The sequence below is a fragment of the Oncorhynchus mykiss genome, chromosome 23, assembly GCF_013265735.2.
Source record: "Oncorhynchus mykiss isolate Arlee chromosome 23, USDA_OmykA_1.1, whole genome shotgun sequence".
Classification (NCBI taxonomy): Eukaryota; Metazoa; Chordata; class Actinopteri; order Salmoniformes; family Salmonidae; genus Oncorhynchus; species Oncorhynchus mykiss.
In genome coordinates, this window is record NC_048587.1 from 11,496,129 (window position 1) to 11,522,958 (window position 26,830).

At 42.5% G+C, this 26,830-nt stretch overlaps 1 protein-coding gene across 1 annotated transcript; it reads right to left on the minus strand.

Moving 5' to 3' along the window:
* Positions 1-2,998: 2,998 nt before the first annotated feature.
* Positions 2,999-19,855, minus strand: LOC110502238 (rho GTPase-activating protein 22-like). Its single transcript, XM_021580116.2, has 8 exons — positions 19,680-19,855; positions 14,166-14,291; positions 11,017-11,233; positions 10,667-10,799; positions 10,493-10,566; positions 9,795-9,916; positions 5,117-6,302; positions 2,999-4,831 (listed from the first exon to the last, which is right to left on the minus strand). Exons 1-8 carry the CDS (start codon positions 19,729-19,731, stop codon positions 4,651-4,653), a joined length of 2,091 nt encoding a protein of 696 aa, XP_021435791.1. The 5' UTR covers positions 19,732-19,855; the 3' UTR covers positions 2,999-4,650.
* Positions 19,856-26,830: the final 6,975 nt, after the last annotated feature.

Genomic DNA, 26,830 nt, shown 5'->3' on the forward strand with positions numbered 1-26,830 from the left:
GTCAACTCCATCAGTGGCGTGTCATCTCCATCACTGATGGCTAACCCCCTTAAGGTCAATATTTTGTCAATATTCTGAAAATATATACAGCTGTTTACATACACCTTGGCCAAATACATTTAAACTCAGTTTTTCACAATTCCTGAGATTTAATCCTAGTAAAAAATACCCTGTTTTAGGTCAGTTAGGATCACCACTTTATTTTAAGAATGTCAGAATAATAATAGTATAGAGAATGATATATTTCAGCTTTTATTTATTTGATCCCATTCCCAGTGGGTCAGAAGTTTTACATACACTCAATTAGCATTTCGTAGCATTGCTTTTAAATTGTTTAACATGATCAAACGTTTCGGTTAGCCTTCCACAAGCTTCCCATAATAAGTTGGGTGCATTTTGGCCCATTCCTCCTGACAGAGCTGGTGTAACTGAGTCAGGTTTGTAGGCCTCCTTGCTCACGCACACTTTTTCAGTTCGGCCACAAATTTACTATAGGATTGAGGTCAGGGCTTTGTGATGGCCATTCTAATACCTTGACTTTGTTGTCCTTTAGCCATTTTGACACAACTTTGGAAGTATGCTTGGGGTCATTGTCAATTTGGAAGCCCAAGCTTTAACTTCCTGACTGATGTCTTGAGATTTTGCTTCAATATATCCACATAATGTTCCTACCTCATGATGTCATCTATTTTGTGAAGTGCACCAGTCCCTCCTGCAGCAAAGCACCCCCACAACATTATGCTGCCACCCCCCATGCTTCATGGTTGGGATGGTGTTCTTCGACATACTCTTACTTACTTGCTCCCACTTTTTCCTCCAAACATAACGATGGTCATTATGGCCATACAGTTCTATTTTTGTTTCATCAGACCAGAGGACATTTCTCCAAAAAGTACGATCTTTGTCCCCGTGCAGTTCCAAACCGTAGTCTGGCTTTTCATGGCAGTTTTGGAGCAGTGGCTTCTTTTTTGCTGAGCGGCCTTTCAGGTTATGTTACTATAGGACTCGTTTAAATGTTGATAGAGATGCATTTTTTCCTCCAGCATCATCACAGGGTCTTTTGCTGTTGCTCTGGGATTGATTTGCACTTTTCGCACCAAAGTACGTTCATCTCTAGGAGACAGAACACGTCTCACACCCATGGTGTTTATACTTGCGTACTATTGTTTGTACATATGAACGTGGTACCTTCAGGCATTTGGAAATTGCTCCCAAGGATGAACCAGACTTCTGGAGGTCTACAAAGTTTTGGCTGATATCTTTTGATTTTCCCATGATGTCAAGCAAAGAGGCACTGAGTTTGAAGGTAGGCCTTGAAATACATCACAGTACACCTCCAATTGACTCAAATGATGTCAATTAGCCTATCAGAAGCTTCTAAAGCCATAACATAATTTTCTGGAATTTTCCAAGCTGTTTAAAGGCACAGTCAACTTAGTGTATGTAAACTTCTGACCCACTGGGATTGTGATACAGGGAATTATAATTGAAATAATCTGTCTGTAAACAATTGTTGGAAAAGTACTTGTGTCATGCACAAAGTAGATGTCCTAACCGACTTGCCAAAACTATAGTTAGTTAACAAGAAATTTGTGGAGTGGTTGAAAAACAAGTTTTAATGACTCCAACCTTAGTGTATGTAAACGTCCGACTTCAACTGTATATATCACTGTTCTGCAACATATGGTTAAACTATTGAGATATTTGTTGTGCTAGATCTAAGGGATAATGTTTACTTTTTAAATGTTTTATATTCTGAATCTAGAAAAACATGCGAACAAAATTTTCCCTGGAGCATTATACAGTATGGTGCTATAAAATAAGTTAAACATAAGTTTAAATGACATATTTCTATAATCTACTGTTAGAATTAAACAATCAATACTTTTAAACACTTGTTGGACAATACATGTAAAAATGAAATGTTTTTTATGCTGTCTGACGGGGTTGACAATCCAGTTAGTTGCATTTTATGATTTTGTTTTTGTTGAATTATGAGGTTTTTCCTTTACATGGTGTGATGGCTGATACTTTAAAGTTTTATTAGCCATATGTACAGGATACACATGGTATACACCATCCAATGAAATACTTAGGTTTTTTCTTTACAATGCAAACAACAATTAGAAATAATAAAAGATTGGAATACGAACATAAAGTAAATGGCTCAGTAGAATATAATACACATTTGAGCATAAGTATAAAACAGGATGGCACAATTTATAGTCCAATATTTACATGTGTTATGGAGAGATCAAGTGTTTCAATTGTGAAGTATTTAGCATTCATATTAAGTCTGGTAGCAGTTGTGATATGTGTGTGTGTGTGTATATCTGTGTGGGTGTGTGTTGAAATGCGGAAAGTCAGTGAAGGTGGTCAGTCCAGTTCAAGTGTTCAGCAGTCAGCAGATGGCTTGTAGATAGAAACTGTCTCTGAGCCTTTTGGTATTAGACATCATGCTCCGATACCATCTGCCCGACGGTAAGGGAGTGAAAAGCTTGTGGCTGGGGTGTGTGGGGTCCTTGAGGATGATGCTGCAGGCCTTCCTTAGGCACCGTTTTGAGTATATGTCCTGGATGGGTGGCAGCACGGTCCCAGTAATGAACTGGGCCGTCCTCACCACTCGCTGGAAAGCCTTGTAGTCGTGGACGGTGCAATTCCCATACCAGGCCTTGATGCAACCAGTCAGGACGATATTTGAAAATATATATTTCAAATGTTGTTAATATTAAGAAAAATATTTGTGAAAAGAAATTTGAGATTGTCCCATCTCTTAACAATCCCCGAGTTCTGTTTTTAACCTCTCTATATTTCTCTCTAGAGTAGAGGCACTCAGTGTTTAGTTAGCTTAGTTAGCGTCAGCTCCTCTCTACTGTGATGTCTCTGTTAGAGGACTTGGTTTTTATTAACTACCTCACCGATATGAGTTTCTGAATGACATATCAGTCCACAGCATATGGTCTAAAAAAAACTATGTGAAAGTTTTTTTTTGTGTAAATGTACCATTGTCAATGTTAGAAGACTGCTAGAGTTGTATGTAATGTATATTTAATTCAAAAGTACTATGTCTTTTCATTTCTCTATTTTTTTGTAATATGATTTGTAGACTATAGAGTAGGTAATGAGTGGTTGATTTATATGTTAGATGGATGTTCCCCAGGGGATTTTTTCCTTTTTTTTGGATTAAAATGTATTTGATGGCTCCTCGCCGTTCAATCCCTATAGGTCCTGTTTATGTTTGGAACTGGACCCATTCCCTTGCTGTGGTCAGGCCTGTCGCACACCAGAAACAAGGCTGCATTCAGGAGGGTACAACATTGTGGAACGTGCAAATGGAAACGGGAGCATCTCAGTTCTTATTCATGGAATCAATATAGTACGTTTCACACTCTTGAACGCAACCCAGGTTTCGTGGTGTTTTCCACAAAGGCCGGTTATGTAAATGTTAGCCTTTTGATCTGGACAAGGTCTTACTACAGACCCACAGTAATGTACACACTGGAAATGGTCGGTCAATGTCAACCTTCAACTTTTGCAAATAAAGGGTTGAATTTGATTCTGTTTGAATTGTTTTTATTCTCAACGCATACTTCTTGTAAGGACATTAGCTTATAATGACAAATGCTCAGAGGCTTTCATTAGTCTGGTCAGTTTGAGTCTGTACAAAAGTCTGTACCTGATATCGCTATGATAAACAAGGCCTGTTTCTTAAATCAGAAACAAGTCAGCAAAATGTTCTGTAGTGTGGTGAAACCGTGGCGTGGTAAAAGTTGTCTATTTCAGAAGAGTATTCAAGTACGGGAATAGAGATACATTATCTCTCAGACCAGAATATTTAGAACACCTGAGAGGTTGTTTTTTTAACAGTACAGTGTTAGCTCAGGAAGTATCACATTTAACCATTTAGAGGTTCATCTTTAAAGAGATCAATAACAGTCTAGTACACACAAAGGTGGTTTCTCAGACAAATATTAAGGCAGGGATTCAAACCTATCAGCAGGCGATCCTGCGTTATAATGCGCTTGACATTTAAAGGTAATTTCCAATTTAGCCAACATATGTAGCATTTACCATGAATGCTGTCTCCACAAACGCAGGAAAATGACCTTTAAGAGGTGCATAGCCAACAAAGCGCAATCGGACTGAATCCTGGCGTAAGCCTAATCCTGAAATAAACTCAATGGGCCATCTCCATTGAAAGTGCTTCATAGTCCAGGACTAGGCTAAATCTGTTTCTGTGAAACTGGCCCACAGTTACCAAGAATGACGATGCATACAGAGTAATAGACAGCAGTAGACTTCAGATAAGAAAAACATAAAACCCCTTCTGTATCACAACAGTCTTGAGCAACCTCTGAATGAATACTCTAGGGTCCGGTTTCATGGACACATATTAAGCCTAGTCCTAAATACACAGGCGGAGAGACACTTAGGTTGTGTTCATTAGAGCACACAGTAGCAAAGCATTTAGCAATGGAACACAAAATATTGTATCCTGTTTAATTCAAGACTTTCATTATTTTTCTTACATTTTTTCTGAGTGTAGCAGAATTAAACTTGACCTGTGTTAGCTCCCATAGTGAATGCCTAGGCTTTAGCTCAATGGGCTGACACTGTCAGCTCAGGTCTAGCTGGTTTGTGTGCCAGTGGTCAGGTCTCCCAGAACTTTTTCTCTTTCTGCAGAAGAACATTCCAAGTCTCTGCATCCTGCCTTGCGCGTTTAGAGTTCCCCAGTCGGATCTCCAGCATGCGGAACCTCTTCTTCTCCTGGTTAAGATCCTCTTCTAAACGACCAGACTGGAGACGAAGACTTGAACATGACTCCTCCAATCTGGGAAGTAAGAGAGGAGAGAGAGAGGGTTAGAGAGTACAGCAGACACACATGGATGTGTACACACACACACATAAGTCCTCTGTAGTTCAGTTGGTAGAGAATCGCTAGTGGGATTGTGGGTTTGATTCATGGGACCACCTACATGTAAAATGTTTGCATGCATGACTAAGTCGCTTTGGATAAAAGTGTCTGCTAAATGACATATATTATATTATGTGCACACATGCACACATAACACAACATACTGTACCATTACCATTGCAACAAGAAGGTAGTTTTTACTTGCGTATTTGTGTCTCATAGCTGAACCTCTGTCGCCTCAGCTCCTCCTTCAGATCTGTCACCAGGCTAAACAGACCCTCATTGACCCCTGGCCTCAGACCTGTGATGTCATCTCCAGGGTCACCCTTGCTGCAGCCAGCGCTGCTCACACACAGCTCCAGAGCAGAGCTACTGGACCCTGCCACCGAGGACCCCGCCACAGCCTTGCCAGACCCTAACCCAGAGTTCAGTGTGGTGCGATCAGTTTCTGTAGATTCAGCCAATGAGATCTCATAGGAGGTCCAGGGGGAGAGGCTTCCACCGGGCAAGCTCAGACTGCAGGAATTGATGGTAACGTTGTCATAGGTCGAGAGCCTGTTGGAATGGGAGGAGTTTTTGACAGAGATGGAGGTCTTTATATTGGGAAAGGAGGAGTCTATACTAGAACTGGAAGAGTCTATATGTAAAGGAGATGAGTCTTTTAGCAAGCTTCTTTGGGAGTGTGAAGAGTATTTTATCGAGAAAGAGGACCCAGTATAGGAGTCTGGCAGAGAGTCTTTGTGTGTCTCTGTCAGGGAAAGCGAGGACTCTTTGAGTCGTTTGCCGGTCAAAGCGGTCCGTCGGTGACTGTGGAAGGGTGACAAGCCGTTCATCCGCCAGTTGCCCCCGGTGAGAGTCGACATGTAAACCGCTGACCCTCCTATCTTCCCCCTCACCCCTATTGACCGCGACCCGCCCTTCAAGGAGGACCTCCATGAAGACAGGCTTTTGGACTGTTTACTGGGACCGAGGGCTGCACCACTTCCACCCGAGAGCGTTCTTTCATTCTTTCCTTCACTCTTTCTCTCCATCTTTCCTTCTGTTCTTCCGTCACTCTTTCCCTCAGAATACCCCTCTTTTCTTCCCTGGGTGGTTGATCCAGGGTGGTCAGTATTGAGAGAGGAGCCACTGGAGGTTGGGATGGGTTGAAGTGGTTCCTGACTTGGGGTGTTAGGGGTCTGTCCCAGGGAGGGATAGGGCTGGGTGGGGTTGGTGGGGCTCTGCTGTGAGAGCCACTCCACCATGCATTGGTGAATTGGGGGGGCCTGGGGATAGGGAGTAGGAGCAGGGGCAAATTGGTCCTCCCTGGGAGTCTCTGCCTCTCCCTGGTACAGACGAGAGTGTTCACTGATCAGTATGGTCATCAGGTGCTGCACCTGGGAACTGCCTGCAGGGTAGAAAAAAAGAAAATTGTTATTGATAGGATTTATACATAGCGTTTTTCCAGACTCTGAAAATGCTTTCTCCAGCCCAATGCTTCACACTATCAACAAAAAAAATGACAGGGTTGCCGATTAGCTGAGAAATAAATGACATGGCTTTAAACTCTGGTTAAACAATTCCTCCTTTTCATTGACATTGTAAAAGAAAAGATAGAACTTAAATTTTGCTTCCTTTTATCATTTTACAAATCCCCACATGAAATGTTATGGTTAGTTTGCTCTGGTTAGGGATTATTGTCTTATTTCACTGTAGAGCCTCTATCCCTGCTCAATATACCTTATCCAACCCTTTCGTTCCACCTCCCACACATGCGATGACATCACCTGGTTTAAATTATGTTTCTAGAGACAATATCTCTCTCATCATCACGCAATGCCTAGGTTTACCTCCACTGTATCCACATCCTACCATACATTTGTCTGTACATTATGCCTTGAATCTAATCTATCGCGCCCAGAAACCTGCTCATGTTACTCCGACCAGTTCTTATAGCCTTTAGCCGTACCCTTATCCTACTCCTCCTCTGTTCTTCTGGTGATGTAGAGGTTAATCCAGACCCTGCAGTGCCTAGCTCCACTCCTATTCCCCAGGTGCTCTCATTTGTTGACTTCTGTAACCGTAAAAGCCTTGGTTTCATGCATGTTAACATTAGAAGCTTCCTCCCTAAGTTTGTTTTATTCACTGCTTTAGCACACTCTGCCAACCCAGATGTCCTAGCCATGTCTGAATCATGGCTTAGAAAGACTACCAAAAACCCTGAAATTTCCATCCCTAACTATAACATTTTCCGACAAGATAGAACTGCCAAAGGGGGCGGTGTTGCAATTTACTGCAGAGAAAGCCTGCAGAATTCTGTCTTACTATCCAGGTCTGTACCCAAACAATTCGAGCTTCTACTTTTAAAAATCCACCTTTCCAGAAACAAGTCTCTCACCGTTGCCGCTTGCTATAGACCACCCTCTGCCCCCAGCTGTGCTCTGGACACCATATGTGAATCATCTATCTTTGCCACCCATCTAGCTCGTGCTGCTAGGTGACCTAAACTGGGACATGCTCAATCTCACATAAATTATCAATGAACCTACCAGGTACAACCCAAAAGCTGTAAACACGGGCACCCTCATAGAAATAATCCTAACCAACTTGCCCTCCAAATTACAACTCTGCTGTTTTCAACCAAGATCTCTGCGATCACTGCCTCATTGCCTGCCTCCGAAATTTGCATCCTGCAGCACAAACTCAAAAAGTTTCTGGGACACTGTAAATCCATGGAGAACAAGAGCACCTCCTCCCAACTGCCCACTGCACTGAGGCTAGGAAACACTGTCACCACCAATAAATCCACTATAATTGAGAATTTCAATAAGCATTTTCCTACGGCTGGCCATGCTTTCCACCTGGCTACCCCTACCCCGGTCAACAGCCCTGCACTCCCCACAGCAACTCGCCCAAGCCTCCCCCATTTCTCCTTCACCCAAATTCAGATAGCTGATGTTCTGAAAGAGCTGCAGAATCTGGACCCCTACAAATCAGCCGGGCTAGACAATCTGGACCCTCTCTTTCTAAAACTATCTGCTGACATTGTTGTAACCCCTATTACTAGCCTGTTCAACCTCCTTTCGTATGTCTGAGATTTCCAAAGATTGTAAAGCAGCCACGGTCATCCCCCTCTTTAAAGGGGGAGACACTCTAGACCCAAACTGCTACAGAGCTATATCTATCCTACCCTGCCTTTCGAAGCTCTTCGAAAGCCAAGTTAACAAAGAGATTACAGACCATTTCGAATCCCACCATACCTTCTCCGCTATGCAATCTGGTTTCAGAGCTGGTCATGGGTGCACCTCAGCCACGATCAAGGTCCTAAACGATATCATAACCGCCATCAATAAGAGACAATACTGTGCAGCCGTATTCATCGACCTGGCCAAGGCTTTCGACTCAACACATTCTTATCGGCAGACTCAATAGCCTTGGTTTCTCAAATGATTGCCTTGCCTGGTTCACAAACTACTTCTCTGATAGAGTTCAGGCTGTCAAATCGGAGGGCCTGTTGTCTGGACCTCTGGCAGTCTCTATGGGGGTGCCACAGGGTTCAATTCTCGGGCAGACTCTTTTCTCTGTATACATCAATGATGTCCCTAATCCTGCTGGTGATTCTCTGATCCACCTCTACGCAGACGACACCATTCTGTATACTTCTGGCCCTTCTATGGACACTGTGTAACCTCCAGATGAGCTTCAATGCCATACAACTCTCCTTCCGTGGCCTCCAACTGCTCTTAAATGCAAGTAAAACTTTAACCGATCTCTGCCCGCACCTGCCCGCCCGTCCAGCATCACTACTCTGGGTGGTTCTGACTTAGAATATGTGGACAACTACAAATAGGTGTCTGGTTAGATTGTAAACTCTCCTTCCAGACTCACATTAAACATCTCCAATCCAAAATTAAATCAAGAATTGGCTTCCTATTTCGCCACAAAGCATCCTTTCACCCATACTGCCAACATACCCTCGTAAAACTGACCATCCTACCGATCCTCGACTTCGGCGATGTCCTTTACAAAATAGCCTCCAACACTCTACTCAACAAACAAGTCTATCACAGTGCCACCCGTTTTGTCACCAAAGCCCCATATACTACCCACCACTGCGACCTGTTTGCTCTCGTTGGCTGGCACTCGCTTCATACTCGTTGCCAAAACCACTGGCTCCAGGTCATCAACAAGTCTTTGCTAGGTAAAGCCCCGCCTTATCTTACTGGTCACCATAGCAGCACCCACCCGTTGCACACACTCCAGCAGGTATATCTCACTGGTCAACCCCAAAGCCAATTCCTCCTTTGGCCGCCTTTCCTTCCAGTTCTCTGCTGCCAATGACTGGAACGAACTGCAAAAATCATTGAAGCTGGAGACACATATCTCCCTCACTAGCTTTAAGCACCAGCTGTCAGAGCAGCTCACAGATCACTGCACCTGTACATAGCCCATCTGTAAATAGCCCATCCACCTACCTCATCCCCATACTGTATTATTATTATTTTTTGCTCCTTTGCACCCCAGTATCTCTACTTGCATAATCATCTTCTGCACATCTACTTTTCCAGTGTTTAATTGCTATATTGGAATTACTTCGCCACCACAGCCTATTTATTGCCTTACCTCCCTTATCTTACCTCATTTACACACAATGTATGTAGATTTTTTTCCTACTGTATTATTGACTATGTTTGTTTATTCCATGTGTAATTTGTGTTGTTGTATGTGTCAAACTGCTTTGCTTTATCTTGGCCAGGTCGCAGTTGTAAATGATAACTTTTTCTCAACTAGCCTACCTGGTTAAATAAAGGTGAAATAAAAAAATAAAAATAGAAATAAAAAAAATTAAAAATTAAAATAGCGCGTGTGTCATTTGAGTGGAAAATTCATTGGTATCTACCCTCCATCATGGTTTGTGCATCCTCCATCTTGGGTCGGAGGATGTTGGGTCCGAACACAGTGGCCAGGTTCTGAACACTCATCTTGTTCTGACTGGAGTGAGACTGGACCTCATCTAGGAATCTATAGTGCAAATACACACACACACACACACACACACACACACACACACACACACACACACACACACACACACACACACACACACACACACACACACACATATATATATATATATATATATATATATATATATAAAGGCTGGTAAGCGTAAAACACCGTGGAAGGACATTTTATTTAATCCAAGATTGTCTGAATATCAAATTTGTTGTATGTTCAGTATGATACAGACTGAGACAGATTTAGTATGAGAGGTGGTGGTGAGTCATGCTGTTTGCACCGTCTGTGTGATCTGCCTTGTTCTGCTGCCTCAGCTGCCTTCTGATGTCATTAAACACCTATTTATAGTATTAGGTGATGTCATTAAAGTTGTATATCTAGAATGATGATGTCATTGAAGATGTATTGATAGTAATCATAGAGATGGAAGCCAGACATGTATTAACATCAGTATCTATAGAGATTATGTCATTATGTATTAATAACATTTACAGAGATAGAGGAGACTAGAGAGAGATACTGTAGGAGAGACTCTGCAATATTCAGTTCTCATAGATTACATAATAATAATCTGTTTACCTGCAGATGTATTTCAGGAGGTTGTAGTTGACCTGAGGAAGAGTCCTCACCTGCCTGCCCAGCTCAAAGATCCCCTTCAAAAGGACAAATGTTGCTATCATTATTCATTAGGGTTTGAATGAGAGCATTACTACTTGAGGCGCGCGTGTCACTCACACACACACACACACACACCTCCTCCTTGTCCTTGGTCAGTAGCTGAGCGGTGGAGAGGAACTCTGTGTATTTGTTGAAAGGCACCACAGGCTCCGGCAGCTCTCTGAGGTAAAGCTTCAGCAGGGATGCCACCGTGTGGACATCAGTGTTACTTTCAAATCAGGACAGGTCAGGGTGAGAGGTCTGTACAGTTCAAAGTCATACATTGTGTTTTTCTCTTTACATGATAATATTTAAATATTCTGTATCTGTAGATAATCTGTTAAGCATCATTAAAACTGAGCCCATCTACGTGTCCGTGGTGTGTGTGGTGTTACATAATGTTGTGTTACCTGTCATTTGATGTGAAAGTAAAGTACTTCTCCTACCTGTCAAAGAGTGGTTTCTCCCCGCAGTCGAAGGCATCCTGCAGCTCTTGTACATGATTGGTCTGTCCAGGCATTCTAAACAGCCCCTCCTCTGTAAGGCCGTGCTGGTGTATAAAACACACACACTGGTGCACCAGCAGAGGCACCACAGTCTTGCTGCTGCTGCCACACCCACTCTCACACTGCATTGTCTCTTCTAGATGCTGCCCGAAGATACCTAGTGCAATGGCACCCAGATGCCAAGCGCACACACAAACGCAGGCACACAAATGCAGGCACACACACACACACACACACACACACACACACACACACACACACACACACACACACACACACACACACACACACACACACACACTAAACTGGCTTACATGTTTGTGTGTGTGTGTGTGTGTGTGTGTATGTGTGTGTGTATGTGTGTATGTGTGTGTGTATGTGTGCATGTACAGCGGCAAGACAAAGTATGTGAAAACTTTCGAACATGGATTTCTACATAAATTGGTCATCAAATTTGATCTGATCTTCATCTAGGTCACAACAATAGACAAATACAGCCTGCTTAAACTAATAACACACAAACAATTAAACGTTTTCGTGTCTTTTTGAGCACACCGTGTAAATATTCACAGTGCAGGGTGGGAAAAGTATGTGAACCGTTGGATTTAATAACTGGTTGACTCTCCTAGCAGCAATAACCTCAAACAAATGTTTTCTGTAGTTGCGGATCAGACCTGCACAACGGTCAGGAGGAATTTTGGACCATTCCTCTTTACAAAACTGTTTCAGTTCAGCAATCATCTTGGGATGTCTGGTGTGAACTGCTCTCTTGATGTCATACCACAGCATCTAAATTGGGTTGAGGTCAGGACTCTGACTGGGCCACTCAAGAAGGCGTTTTTTCTTCAGTTTGTAGCCCTTCTGTTGTTGATTGTCTTCTGTGTTTTGGGTTGTTGTCCTGTTGCATCACCCAACTTCTGTTGAGCTTCAATTGGCAGACAGATTCTCCTAACATTCTCCTGTAAAATGTCTTGATAAACTTGGGAATTCATTTATCCGTCGATGATAGCAAGCTGTCCAGGCCCTGAGGCAGCAAAGCAGCCCCAAATCATGATGCTCCCTCCACCATACTTTACAGTTGGGATGAGGTTTTGATGTACCTTTTTCTTTCCAAACATAGTGTTGTGTGTTCCTTCCAAACAACTGAACTGTAAGTCTGTCCACAGAACATTTTGCCACTAGCACTGTGGAACATCCATGTGCACTTTTGCAAACTTCAGACGTGCAGCAATGTTTTTTTTTTAACAGCAGTGTCCTCCAATGAACACCATTCTTGTTTAGTGTTTTACGTGCCGTAGACTCGTCAACAGAGATGTTAGCATGTTCCAGAGATTTCTGTAAGTCTTTAGCTGACACTCTAGGATTCTTATTAAACTCTGAACTCTGAACTTAAACATTGAGCATTCTGCACTGTGCTCTTGCAACCATCTTTGCAGGACGGCCACTCCTAGGTAGAGTAGCAACAGTGCTGAACTTTCTCCGTTTATAGACAATTTGTCTTACTGTGGACTGATGAACATCAAGGCTTTTAGAGACTCTTTCCAGCTTTATGTAAGTCAACAATTCTTAATTTGAGGTATTCTGAGATCTCTTTTGTTCGAGGCATGGTTAAACCTGTTGGTACTAGGGGGCAGTATTTTCATTTTTGGAAAAAAAACATTCCCGTTTCAAACCGGATATTTTGTCAGGAAAAGATGCTAGAATATGCATATAATTGACAGCTTTCGATGGAAAACACTCTAATGTTTCCAAAACGGTAAAGATATTGTCTGTGAGTATAACAGAACTGATGTTGAAGGCGAAAGCCTGAGAAAAATCCAATCCGGAAGTGCCCCAGGTTTTGAAAGCGCTGCGTTCCAATGACTCCCTATTTGGCTGTGAATGTACCAACGAGCTTACGCTTTCTACGTATCCCCCAAGGTGTCTACAGCATTGTGACGTAGTTTTACGCATTTCTGTTGAAGAATAGCCGCAGGCGGCCACATTGCGTAAGTGGTCACATGGTGGCTCCGAGAGAGATTCTCGAGTAAAATACAGAGGTAGCCATTACTCCAAATCGGTCCTAGAGAAAAACGAATTGTCCCGACGGATATATTATCGAATAGATATTAGAAAAACACCTTGAGGATGGATTCTAAACAACGTTTGCCATGTTTCTGTCGATATTATGGAGCTAATTTTGTGGTGACCGCTATTTCCGGGCGATTTCTCAGCCAAACGTGAAGAACAAACGGAGCTGTTTTGCCTACAAAAATAATATTTTGGGAAAAAATGAACTTTGGCTATCTACCTGGGAGTCTCGTGAGTGAAAACATTCGAAGTTCATCAAAGGTAAACGATTTAATTTGATTGCTTTTCTGATTTCCGTGACAAGGTTGCCTGCTGCTAGCAAGGCATAATGCTATGCTGGGCTATGATAAACTTACACAAATGCTTGTCTAGCGTTGGCTGTAAAGCATATTTTGAAAATCTGAGATGACAGGGTGATTAACAAAAGGCTAAGCTGTGTTCCAATATATTTCACTTGTGATTTTCATGAATAGGAATATTTTCTAGGAAGATTTATGTCTGTTGCGTTATGCTAATTCGTGTCAGGCGATGATTACGCTCCCGGATCCGGGTTTGAGAGTCCTCAGGAAATGCTTCTTGTGAATAGCAAACTCAGATTTTGTGAGTGTTTTTTATAGGGCAAGGCAGCTCTAACCAACATCTCCAATTTTGACTCATTGATTGGACTCCAGATTAGCTGACTCCTGACTCCAATGAGCTTTTGGAGAAGTCATTAGCCTAAGGGTTCACATACTTTTTCCAACATACAATGTGAATGTTTAAATGATATATTCAATATAGTCACAAAAATACAATAATGTGTGTGTTATTAGTTTAAGCACACTATGTTTGTATTTTGTTGTGACTTAGATGAAAATCAGATCAAATTTTATGACTTATTTATGCAGAAATTCAGGTAATTCCAAAAGGTTTATATACTTTTTCTTGCTACTGTTTGTGTCTGTGTGTATGAGAGAGTGTGTAAATGAGAGAGTGTGTGTGTGTGTGTGTGTGTGTGTGTGTGTGTGTGAGAGTGTTACCTCCTCCTAGCGGGGCCCATATGGCTCTTCGTATGGCTCTGACCCACTCCTCCATGTCTCTCTGAGAGTTAGCCATCAACAAGAAAGACTCGCTCAGACCTGAACGATCCTTCTTTCCACTGCCTCCTGCAAACAAACACACACATCAGTGGAGGCTCCTCAGGAGGAAAGGGAGGACCATCCAACTCAGTGAATTTCTGAAAATACAAATATTGAAACATTCAAAATGTTATACTTTTTTTTAGATAAAATTATACTAAATATATTCACGTCACCAAATAAGTTATTAAAACACACTGTTTTGCAATAAATGTCTACAGTAGCCTCAACAGCACCCTCTAGGGTAGCACCGTGGTGTAGCCAGAGGATAGATATTTTATGTCCTCTGGGTACATTGATTTCAATACAAAACCTAGAAGGCTCATGGTTCTCACTCCCTTCCATAGATTACACAATTACTTTGACAACTTCCAGAGAACGTCCTCCATGTTGTCCAACCAATCAAAGGATTAGAGAATGAATCTTGTACTGAAAGCATGAGCTACAGTTATCTAACACTGCAGTGCATAAAGTATGTAGTTGATTCAAAGAGAGATAAAGAATAGTTGAACAGTTTTGGACATTTCAATTTCTTAAAAAAATAAAGAGAAGCATCAGAGACAGAGAGAGATAGATATGTTTTGTATTTTTCCCCCCTTTTAGTTTACCTTCGAGATAAATGCAGCTAATTTAGTCTACTCAACAACCTGACTCAAAAGGACAAGAATGCTATTTATGTTAGCTAGCTGGCTAAGGCAGTGTAACTCGTCCAAGTCAAGGTAAGCTGTCGGTTTTATTCATTTATTGCCACCGGGGCCCACCGGTGTAATTGCTAAACTGTTGCTGTACACTGTACTTAGTCATTGTACTCGTGGATTGGATTGTGGGTTTACTAACGGGTTAGTTCTACACTGAACAACAATAGAAACATGATGCTACAATTTCAAAGATTTTACTGAGTTACAGTTCATAAAATAAAATCTGTCAAATAAAGAAATGAGGCCCTAATCTATGGATTTCACATGACTGGGAATACAGATATGCATCTGTCAGTCACAGATACCTTATACCAGTCAGTATCTGGTGTGACCAGCATTTGCCTAATGCATCGTAACACATCTCCTTCACATAGAGTTGATCAGGCTGTTGATTGTGGCCTGTAGAATGTTGTCCCACTCCTCTTCAATGACTGTGCAAAGTTTGTGGATATTGGCGGGAACTGGATTACGCTGTTGTACACGTCGATCCAGTGTATCCGAAACCTGCTCAATAGATGACATGTTTGGTGAGTATGCAGGCCATGGAAAAACTGGGACATTTTCAGTTTCCAGGACATGTGTACAGATCCTTGTGACCGTGCATTATCATGCTGAAACATGAGATGATGGTGGCGGATGAATTGCACAACAATGGGCCTCAGGATCTCGTAACGGTATCTGTGTGCATTCAAATTGCCATCAACAAAACACAATTGTGTTCGTTGTCCGTAGCTTATGCCTGCCATAAACCCACAGCCCCAATTGGGCTCTCAACGTTGACATCAGCAAACCGCTTCCCCACCCAATGCCATGTCATCTGCCCGGTACAGTTGAAACCGGAATTTATCCATGAAGAGCACACTTCTCCAGTGGCCATCAAGTCAGTTACGACGCCAAACTGCAGTCAGGTCACGACCCTGGTAAGGATGACGAGCATGCAGATGAGCTTCTCTGAGATGGTTTCTGACAGTTTGTGCAGAAATTCTTTGGTTGTACAAATCCACAGTTTCATCAGCTGTCCAGGTGGCTGGCCTCAGACAATCCCACAGGTGAAGAAGCCGAATGTGGAGGTCCTGGGATGGCGTGGTTAAACATGGTCTGCGGTTGTGAGGCCGGTTGGACGTACTGCCAAATTCTCTAAAACAACGTTATGGTAGAGAAATTAACATTAATTTCTCCGGCAACAGCTCTGGGGGACATTCCTTGCAGTCAGCATGCCAATTGCACACACCCTCCAAATTTGAGACCATTTGACAAAACTGCATCTGTGTAATGATCATGCTGTTTAATCAGCTTCTTGATGTTCCACACCTGACAGATGGATGGGTTATCTTGGCAAAGGATAAATGCTCATTAACAGGGATGTAAACAAATTTGTGCACAACATTTTAGAGACATAAAATTTTTGGGCATAAGGAAATGGGATATTAGGGATATTTAATTTAAGCTCATGAAATATGGGACCAACTCTTTATATGTGCGTTTATATTTTTGATCAGTGTTGTTTGTTGACTATAACGTTAATATGTTGACAACGATGTGGGCTTTGTTGCGGTTAGCGGTTATGGTATGAAGGTTTGGCTTGGAGAAGCTTTTGCTCCTGGTCACAGAGAGCGATTATGTTGTGCACTGAACTCCACAAGATGTGAGAAGGAATTATACAATGAGCAAAGTAATGAATCTGTATGTGGCTGCTATTAACGTGAACTGTGAGTGATCAGGGGTGTCTTCATTCCACCAATTCTGTTGCAAAATGTTTCTTAAACTGATGCAAACGGAATGAAATGGAGAGGGACCTACCTGAATTTGTCCAATAGAAACTCTTGTTTTAGTTGAAAAATTGAATGTTTTGCAATTGTTTGGACTAATGATTACACCCCAGATCAGGTAGATGCAGGCAAGAGTGTGCAAGGCGGTATTTAATGTGTCACTGTCTGTCACCTTGATTACTCCAATTTGTCTCTCTACCTGTGCACCTATGTTATAAACTTTAATTTGTAGCTAGGTTGTAGCAACCTAATGATGGGTATAAGGCAAATTCCCTTATGTAGTAGGCTAAACCTATCAATGTTAGATTGAGCTGGGTGAATGGAATCTGAATGACAGTCATCCAATATGCTGTAAGAGAAATAACGCCATGCTCAAAAAAAAGTAATCCTTCACCCTATCCCTTGTTGCAGTTGTTAGTTGTACATTCACTGTCTCCCCTTCCCTATCAGTCCTGTCTGCCATTCTCTCGCTCGTGTTTTGGTAGTAGTTCGTTTTATCCAACTGCTTACACACATTTTCAAAACTGTCTCCTATTTTCAAAACTCTACACACAATTCCCAAAACTGCACACACAAAATGCCTCACATCTCCTTCAAAATGTAACACTGCATTCAAAATGCCATAAACACATGCCAGAATTGGTGGTGGGGGGGGGGGGGGGGGGGGGGGGCAGTCACCAGTGCTAGGCCACTCTTCATCTCTTCTCCGGCCTGGGTCTAGCCACAATACTTCGTCCACATCACAAGATAAGTTCTCTCTTGCCAAACATCGAGGGAAGTATCTCCTAGCATGGCGTATCCAACCTTGGACAGAGGCAACCTCTATGTCCCCACATGCGTCCTCCATTGCCTGGAGAAGCGGAATGCGGGCATAGGGTTGGCGATCATACACTTTCCAGCGCCAGGCTGAGAATAATTCCTCTATGGAATTTAGAAAAGGTGTATATGGGGGTAGGTACAAAACTACAAATTGTGGATGGGTGGCAAACCAGTTTTGGACCAGAACAGCCCGGTGAAAACTAACATTGTCCCATAAAACCACAAATCTAGCAGGCTCCTGATCTGGATCAGGGACAAGCATTGTGTAAATTGCATCCAGAAAAGTGAGCATATAGCCGGTGTTGTACGGACCCAGTGTGGCATTGTGATGGAAGACCCCGTTTTGAGTGATGGCAGCACACAGAGTTATATTACCCCCATGCTGTCCAGGGACATTGGTAAATTTCCCTCTGTCCTATTACATTTCTTCCGCGGAGCCTGGTTTTGGTGAGGTTGAAGCCAACCTCATCCACATAAATAAATTCATGCGAATTACATGGGCATCAAGCTCGAATGCTCTCTGTAACAGAGAAAATGATATACCGATGAGTAAATATGGTATGTCTGAAGTACTGGAAGTAGTGTTGCATACATACCTCTACAAAGTCATGTCGCATATTCTTGACTCTATTCTTGAGTTTCTCTCAAATGGCACCTTGTAAAGCTGTTTCATCGTCACTCGATGCCGTTGGAGGATGCGTTGTATGGTCGACAGGCTTACAGCATTGATGTTGTTAAATATGGTGTCATTATTCAAGATATGCTCTCTTATCTCTCGAATCCTAATTGCATTGTTGGCCAAAACCATATTATTATAGTCATTAGATAGTTGCATACCTGTTCTCATTTCTGAAGGTTCGAATTATGGACGCCACTGTAAATCAACTCAAGTTGGGCTGGACTCTCAGTTATCAGTTAAGCTATTAGTGTTTGCACATGTGAGGAGTGTGTGTGTGACCTGGTGAATAAGTGTAGCATTTTGATTGGTTGTGTTTGGAAAAGGAAAGCAAGTCACTTCCTGTTAGATTTTTGTGTTATAGGTAGAGAATTGTGTGTAGTGTTTTGAAAAAAGTGTTTTATGCAATTGACAACTGAGTCAAAGGCTGAGAAATAGCTTATGAAATAGCTTATGGTTTTGGGTATTTGGTATGTAGTTTTGCACTTTGAGTGAGAGGTTTCAAAAATCGTGTGACATGAAAAGATTTTATGTGTAAGCAGTTGGTAAAAACTGTAATGTAATGGACACCTGGACACCTCTCTGGACACCTCACTGGACACCTCTCTCTCTCTCTCTCTCTCTCTCTATCATGAAGCAGTCACAAGCACGGTCGTCTAGCAACCAGTGGGTGTTGACATTATTGACATTCATGTGGTTTATATAGGCTGTCAGTGGCTGTTCATGAATGCCGGTCAACAGGGTTAGCACTTTCCCTTCTCTGAACAAAGGGACAGACAGACACACACTTTCTCTTTCAGATTTATCACCTGAGTCAGAGGAACAGACAGACAGGGGGAGGGAGGGAGGGTCAGCTAGAGCACATAGATACACCAAAGCCAAATGTCTGTGTAAATACAGTAGCAGAGAAGGTGGAAAGAGCCCAGATTAAAGTGATGGATTTGGATATTCTGTCATGTATTAATTGTGATGATACTGCATTATTGAATGTTCTGTCAGAGACACATGCAACCCCCAGCAGTAAGTAGTGACAGGGTGTGGTTGTGCGTGTGTGTGTGTGTGCGTGTGTCCCCGGCTGTTTGGTGTGTGTATTTGTGTGTGTTTGAACAAATACAAGCAGTTTAGAGTTCCGTTGCTTCTCTTCTGGTTGCCCCGCTGCTTCACACAGTAATTTACAACTGAGATAGCCACACATTGCATGATCGTCGCTGAACATATACAGAACCCTCAATAACCTGTTCACCACCAAGGTGTTTACACCTGAACACTGCAGACACAGCACACAGTGGCTGGCTGGCTGGCTGGCTGGCTGGCTGGCTGGCAGGCAGGCAGGCAGGCAGGCAGGCAGGCAGGCAGGCAGGCAGGCAGGCAGGCAGGCAGGCAGGCAGGCAGGCAGGCAGGCAGGCAGGCAGGCAGGCAGGCATGCAGACACGCACGCACAAGGTGCTCTTACCCACAGTGTAGACCATCTGGGGTTTGTGGAGCTTGCAACAGTCTTGCCCCATACTAGCTCTGGAGAAGCAGGGCCAGACAGGCAGGCGACAGTGTAACAACGTGGCAACCGAGCAAGGAATGAGGGCGAGGGTAGCCAACAGGAGAGTGCACACCCAGCCGGGTGACAGTCACAGAGCAGCGAGAGCAGAGCAAGTGGAGAGGTTGGACGGGGGGAGAGGACAAGGGGAGAGGGGCTACAGCTGTGCCATGTCAGTTATCAGCTGTCTGGCTTTGCAGGGGGTAGAGTCCACAGTCTACACGCAGCCAGGTGTGCGTGCCAAGCAGGGCTGGTCCTGTGTGCCAGCAGGGCATGACAGGACAGAGAGAGTTAGCAGCCCAGTGTAGCACAGTACACAAGCCCACAAAGTCCTTATGTGTCCTCTTACAAGTCATGTTTCAAATCTCCTTACAAGTCATACAAAAAGTATTCTTATTTAATTCAATTCATGCATTAATTGATTCATTTTTTTCCTTATTTTCTTCCAAATGGCCCCTCCTCCCCCCTTCTATCTCATTCCTCTCTCTTTCTCTTAATTTCACTGTTGTTCCTTTCTCACAGACAAAATAGCTTGCACAAATAGCTCATCTTTATCAAACAACAACCAGAGTGTGTGTGTGTGTATTTCCACAATACCACCATGCCTATGCTGCCACGTTTAGAACCAAATTAAATAGATCCCTTGTTGGATTGTCTGACATCTTGTTTGTTATGCAAGTTATGTTTTATTAAAAGTATTGAGTGTATTATGCACTGCACAATATTAATCAAGACTGATAACTTTCTAGTCTATGAACTGCTTTGCTACCCAGAGTTCCCTGAGAAACTCTATCCTTTCATAATTTAGGCTTTACACGGGTCTTGTTCAGCATAGGGCACACAGTATAAATATATTTGTAAGTGCTTCTTGATGGATAAGTTCAAGTAATACCTCATCAGAGGGAAGGGTTAGATACCACTATGGTGACTTACCTGGAACAATCTCAAACAGGTGGCAACCAGCTTCATCCTCATTGGCCGACAGCTTGCTGACCTGACTGCCCTGGAGAAGGATGCATCCCTGAGAGAGAGACAGAGACAGAAAGACAGAGAATAGGCAGAGAGACAGAGACAGAGGACAGGAAGGAGATAACAAAATATGAATGGTGTAGCATTGTGTGGTTTGGTAAAACAAAATAGAAACTTTACTTATGTCTCTGTTTGAAATAGTTTAAAACACAGAGGGAGACGTGCTGTGCATGACAAACATTACAGAATCTTTCCCAAACATTACAGACTCCATTATCAGCTTAAGTCTTGGCAGGAGTCCAACTGAAGGAGTATTGAAGGCAGAGAGATGGAAAACATCTCTACTTCCATTTATCCTGCCATCTCTTCTGTATTACCATGCCCTCCAGTATAGGCAGGTCTGGGGTCAGATACGAAAGTCTCTGACTTATAACCCAATCTAGCCAGAGGCCAACCAGTTACCACATTAGCAGTCTAACAGCCAGCAACTATACAGCCTGCAGAGCTGGAATGGAGGAGCCAGTTACCACTTTAAAAGTTAGCCTACATAACTAACCAGTGTGGCCGGGTAACTAGGCACACAGAAGCCAGACTGGAGGAGCCAGAGATACAGAGAGGGATAACAGATTGAGTGGCCCGAGGAGACACTTACATGGAGATACAGAGTCAGTGTCCTGTTTCTGATATTAGAGAACATATTATTAACTATTTTAGAGAGTATAATACAGTCCTAATATATGTAGAATGACCTGAAAATGTGCATTAAACTAGTGTATTATACGTGAGGTTTAGTCTCATCCTGGTCCTTATAGAAGTACAGTGCTTCAGTCCTTAGAACGAACCACCGTAGCTGCCAGTTCCTCATGATGCTCCTGTCTCTTCAGCCAGCCAGCCATCAGCGCCAACTCCTGGCCTAGAGGAGGACTGCAGTGGCCCAGCACCATGCTCAGAGAGAGAGCTAGAGCGAGAGCGAGACACACATAACCTATATCCAGCCACAAATAACCAATGATCAATACTTTTCAAGTCAAATATTATTTAAATAGAAGCTATCTGGAAAATCAGGGCTACTAAAAAAGGACAAGTGCATGTACTACCAAGTTCAATTGGTAGTACACCATACAATCTATGCCCAGTCTCAGTCTTCAGATTTATTTCCTCCATATCCATGTCCATGTCCATCCAGTCACGCATGAGTTAGGTCTGTCTGTCAGTTGGCCTGGAGCTGTCTACTACAGTACCCCAGTTATTAGTACCAGAGGACTTCCCTTACTGAAAAAACAGGCTTCTGGCAAACAGTTGTTTCATATCTTTGGCCAATTTGTGGCAAACACGGCAGGTGGAGTTTAGACCAAAAAGCTATATTTTGTGTCTCATCAGACCACATGTCCTTCTCCCATTCCTCCTCTGGATCATCCAGATGGTCATTGGCAAACTTCAGACTGGCCTGGACATGCGTTGGCTTGAGCAGGGGGACCTTGCGTGTGCTGCAGGATTTTAATCCATGACGGCATAGTGTGTTACTAATGGTTTTCTTTGAGACTGTGGTCCCAGCTCTCTTCAGGTCATTGACCAGGTCCTGCCGTGTAGTTCTGGGCTGATCCCTCACCTTCCTCATGATCATTGATGCCCCACGAGGTGAGATCTTGCATGGAGCCCCAGACCGAAGGTGATTGACCGTCATCTTGAACTTCTTCCATTTTCTAATAATTGCACCAACAGTTGTTGCCTTCTCACCAAGCTGCTTGCCTATTGTCCTGTAGCCCATCCCAGCCTTGTGCAGGTCTACAATTTTATCCCCGATGTCCTTACACAGCTCTCTGGTCTTGGCCATTGTGGAGAGGTTGGAGTCTGTTTGATTGAGTGTGTGGACAGGTGTCATTTATACAGGTAACAAGTTCAAACAGGTGCAGTTAATACAGGTAATGAGTGGAGAACAGGGGGCTTCTTAAAGAAAAACTTTCAGGTCTGTGAGAGCCGGAATTCTTACTGGTTGGTAGGTGATCAAATACTTATGTCATGCAATAAAATGCAAATGAATTACTTAAAAATCATACAATGTGATTTTCTGGATTTTTGTTTTAGATTCCGTCTCTCACAGTTGAAGTGTAGCTATGATAAAAAATTACAGACCTCTACATGCTTTGTAAGTAGGAAAACCTGCAAAATCGGCAGTGTATCAAATACTTGTTCTCCCCACTGTAGCTTTAGAGGACATGCGATGAGTACAACCCCAAGAACACCATCCCAACCGTGAAGCATGGAGGTGGAAACATCAGTCTTTGGGGATACTTTTCTGCAAAGGGGACAGGACGACTGCACCGTATTGAGGGGAGGATGGATGGGGCCATGTATCGCCAACAACCTCCTTCCCTTAGTAAGAGCATTGAAGATGGGTCGTGGCTGGGTCCAGCATGACAACAACCCGAAACACACAGCTAGGGCAAATAAAGAGTGGCTCCGTAAGAAGCATCTCAAGGTCCTGGAGTGGCCTAGCCAGTCTCCAGATCTCAACCCCATGGAAAATCTTTGGAGGGAGTTGAAAGTCTGTGTTGCCCAGCAACAGCCCCAAAACATCACTGCTCTAGAGGAGATCTGCATGGAGGAGTGGGCCAAAATACCAGCAAAAGTGTGTGAAAACCTTGTGAAGACTTACAGAAAACGTTTGACCTCTGTCATTGCCAACAAAGGGTATATAACAAAGCATTGAGGTAAACTTTTGTCATTGACCAAATACTTATTTTCCACCATAATTTGCAAATAAATTCATAAAAAATCCTACAATGTGATTTTCTGGATTTTCTTTCTCATTTTGTCTGTCATAGTTGAAGTGTACCTATGATGAAAATTACAGGCCTCTCTCATCTTTTTAAGTGGGAGAACTTGCACAATTGGTGGCTGACTAAATACTTTTTTGCCCATTTTTCACTTATAAGAATACATGCATTACCCCCCGTTTAAAACACATATAACGTCTATGTAATATTAGAACAATATCTAATTGTAATATTCAAACAATTCGCAGAAAAAAATACCTAACGCCTCCAAATCTAAAAATATATTATTTTCACTAATTCACCTTCAGAAAGCTCCATTAGGATGGATTCACGGATGATCTTTTAACTGTTCGGACTGATAAATCTTCTGGGCTGTTGGCCTGGTGTTTGGAGTGTCGCTATAGCCATGCGAACAGAGTGGCTAGAATACAGTCTGTTTCACTAGACTCGTTCCGCGGTCGTGTCCCTAACGAGAGATAGTACGGAATGAGTTTGCAGAGCAGGGGTGACATTTTTTTCGGGCGCCATCCTATATGTACAAAATGGGCCTGGAGTACCCATATTCCTATCGTTAAAAGGTGAGATACTGTTTTAAATTCCTTTATTTAATTCTAAATGTTTAGTACAAACCTTTTTAAAACATGTTAGAATTAATTAACCCATTTTACTAACCAATATTTAAACATGCACAAATGTTTTATGTATAAACATTGTTGGCTTACAGTTGTACATCATTATCACACACACAGTACTAAACTGTTTATAACATACCGTTGTAGGAAAGACTGTATTCGTATAAAATAAGACATTGTTTTGAAACACAAATGCCCATTTTTTTCCCAGAAAAACCTTTCTCCGCGACAGACCGGGACGAGAGAGTAAACTAGAGATTCCCATTTGTTAAAGAGTGAGATACAATTTTAAAACGATTTATTTAATTCTAAATCTTTAGTACATACAGTTTAAAACATGTTATAATTAATTCAACCTTTTTACTATTCCTTTCTTACAGATATAGGGTCTGGTTAGCCCTGACTGGCATCCATCTCCAATTCACCAACGCCAAGACAGGCTCTCTTGCACGCTCCATCAAAGCTCCGTAAGTTTTCACTCCAGGGATAGATCATACGTTGGGCATGTAGATCCTGGGTATGTCTTAAGGATAGACGCGGCCAGCGCCGTAATTGTTCATGATTTTGGAAAAGACTGTTCAGCTTATTCATAAGTGTTATGAATATGGGATAATCAATCCATTTAAAGCTAAACACTGGCGTAAAAAAGTTTACATCCTTGCATGCCTTGGAAAATACATATGAACTGACAGACTTCGCGGCATTTGCACGATCAAATTGTTCACATGCTAAAATTGTTACTTTGGAGTCAGGGCTATACGCCATTGAAGCGATTCTTAGGGCCTTCAGATCACTGTGTCCGCAGACCAGTTCTTCCATTGCATATCCGGGCAGAGTTGTACCACTCAGGGCCTGTTCAATTTGACAGAGCGCTAGCCTTATCTTAAGCTATTCTCTCATCCACAGCGCAGGAGAAAAACTCCCGGGTTTTGCATGATAAAGGGGTTTGCTGTCTGAATATCTTACTGTAGATTCCTCAGATGGGAATATGTAAGACATATGTCCCTCACTTGTACCCAAAACTCAAAACTTTAAAACCTTCTGGGGTCTCACACAAAACTTCCTCGAGGCTTTTGTCATTGGGTTCATGACAAGAGACGCATAGCACCCCGAGAATTGGCCTAGAAGACATCATTTTCTGTTTAATGTTCAGGGTTTTATTTTTAAAATCTTGTTTAGTGTTCTGGGGCAGCATGTCTTGTTCTCGGCTTTATTTATAATGCGTCTGCCAACCCTAATACCCCAGGACATTCCTGTTTCATAGACAACAGCCCTAAGGTCAATAAAACAGGGGGTGGGGGGGGCCATACTCTTTGAAATGTTCAAACATATCCCCCCCCAGTTCAAAGAGGTCCCTAGACATCAATCATCATGACAAATTCAAAGGAATAGATGCAATATATGCATAAATTAACACACCCTCTAACACGTGAGAACAGGAACAGGATGCCCAAATATGGGCACGCACATGTCATCCGGACATAGGTTCATAAATCAAACGTTTGACGTGTGCCGTCTACTTTATTCTCTCTATGAGCAATCAAATCACCAGGTAGCCTATTGTTCTGGCAAAGATGAGTCAGTTGTAGATTTCTAAACTGTATATTTATGGATGATAAACAGTAGGCCTACTCTGTTTTTGCCAGGTCACTAATCTTTCTGGTCACTAATCTAGGGGTGCATTCGTAATTTCACTCTGGCTATCTAGCCGAATGCAGAGCAATCTTCTCTGAGTGTGCCAGAGAGCAGAATAACTGAGGAATTTAGGAATGCTCAACACACGCCGGTGTCAGTAAATGTCAGCAAAAAAGCGTAATTAAATTGTTGCCAGCAGCACAGTTACAGTCACCAACCCTTTGGATAACATGAAATCAGCCTAACCAGCTCTGGTAGGGTGAGTAAAATTTGTCTGAGTAAGGTGTGCTCTAATTTGTATATGGAAGTAGCTAGCAAGCTAGCCAATGTTAGCCACTTAGCTTGGGTGCTTTACTGCCATTGTGAGGTCAGAACGCTCGGATCAACTCCTCGGCCAGAGCATCCAGTGGGCGCTTCGAACTCTCTGAGAGCAAAACGCTCTGAACGTACTAACGGACAATCTGACAACACTCGCCCAGAGCGCACTCTGGCACAATAGATTGAATTTACGAACACACCCTAAATATATGCACCAGCATTTGTGCGCCAATGCTGGTGACTGGTCATTGGTTAACAATCAAGGCGCGCAACTTTTTGGTTCTGAAGCATAGATTAAAATTTATCAACACTCAAAACGGCAGTAAACCATTGGCAAATGGGGTAGAGCACTATCTGTGCACAAGCCTACTAAACAACATGTATTCAATGTCTTAGCAGATAAAAATAAATACAATACAAGGGTCATTCTTGGGCTGCGGTAATATATTTTTTTAAACCTTCAAGAAAACATATTTTCCCATCTCAGGCATTAAAGCCTTTTTATTATTGTCCATTTTTGTCTGATATGGACACCATTTATCTTCAACCCTGTCACAGACAATATGGAAGCTGTCTGAATAGGATTATAAAATATATTTGTTATAAAATCCACATTTACCTAATGCTCATGTGTCCCCCAAACCAATTCAATTATTATAAATATAAAATGTACTGTATGTAAAATCTCAAAAATGTGCTATATTAAACCCTGAAATAGTGGCCTCATCATTTAAATTAAAAA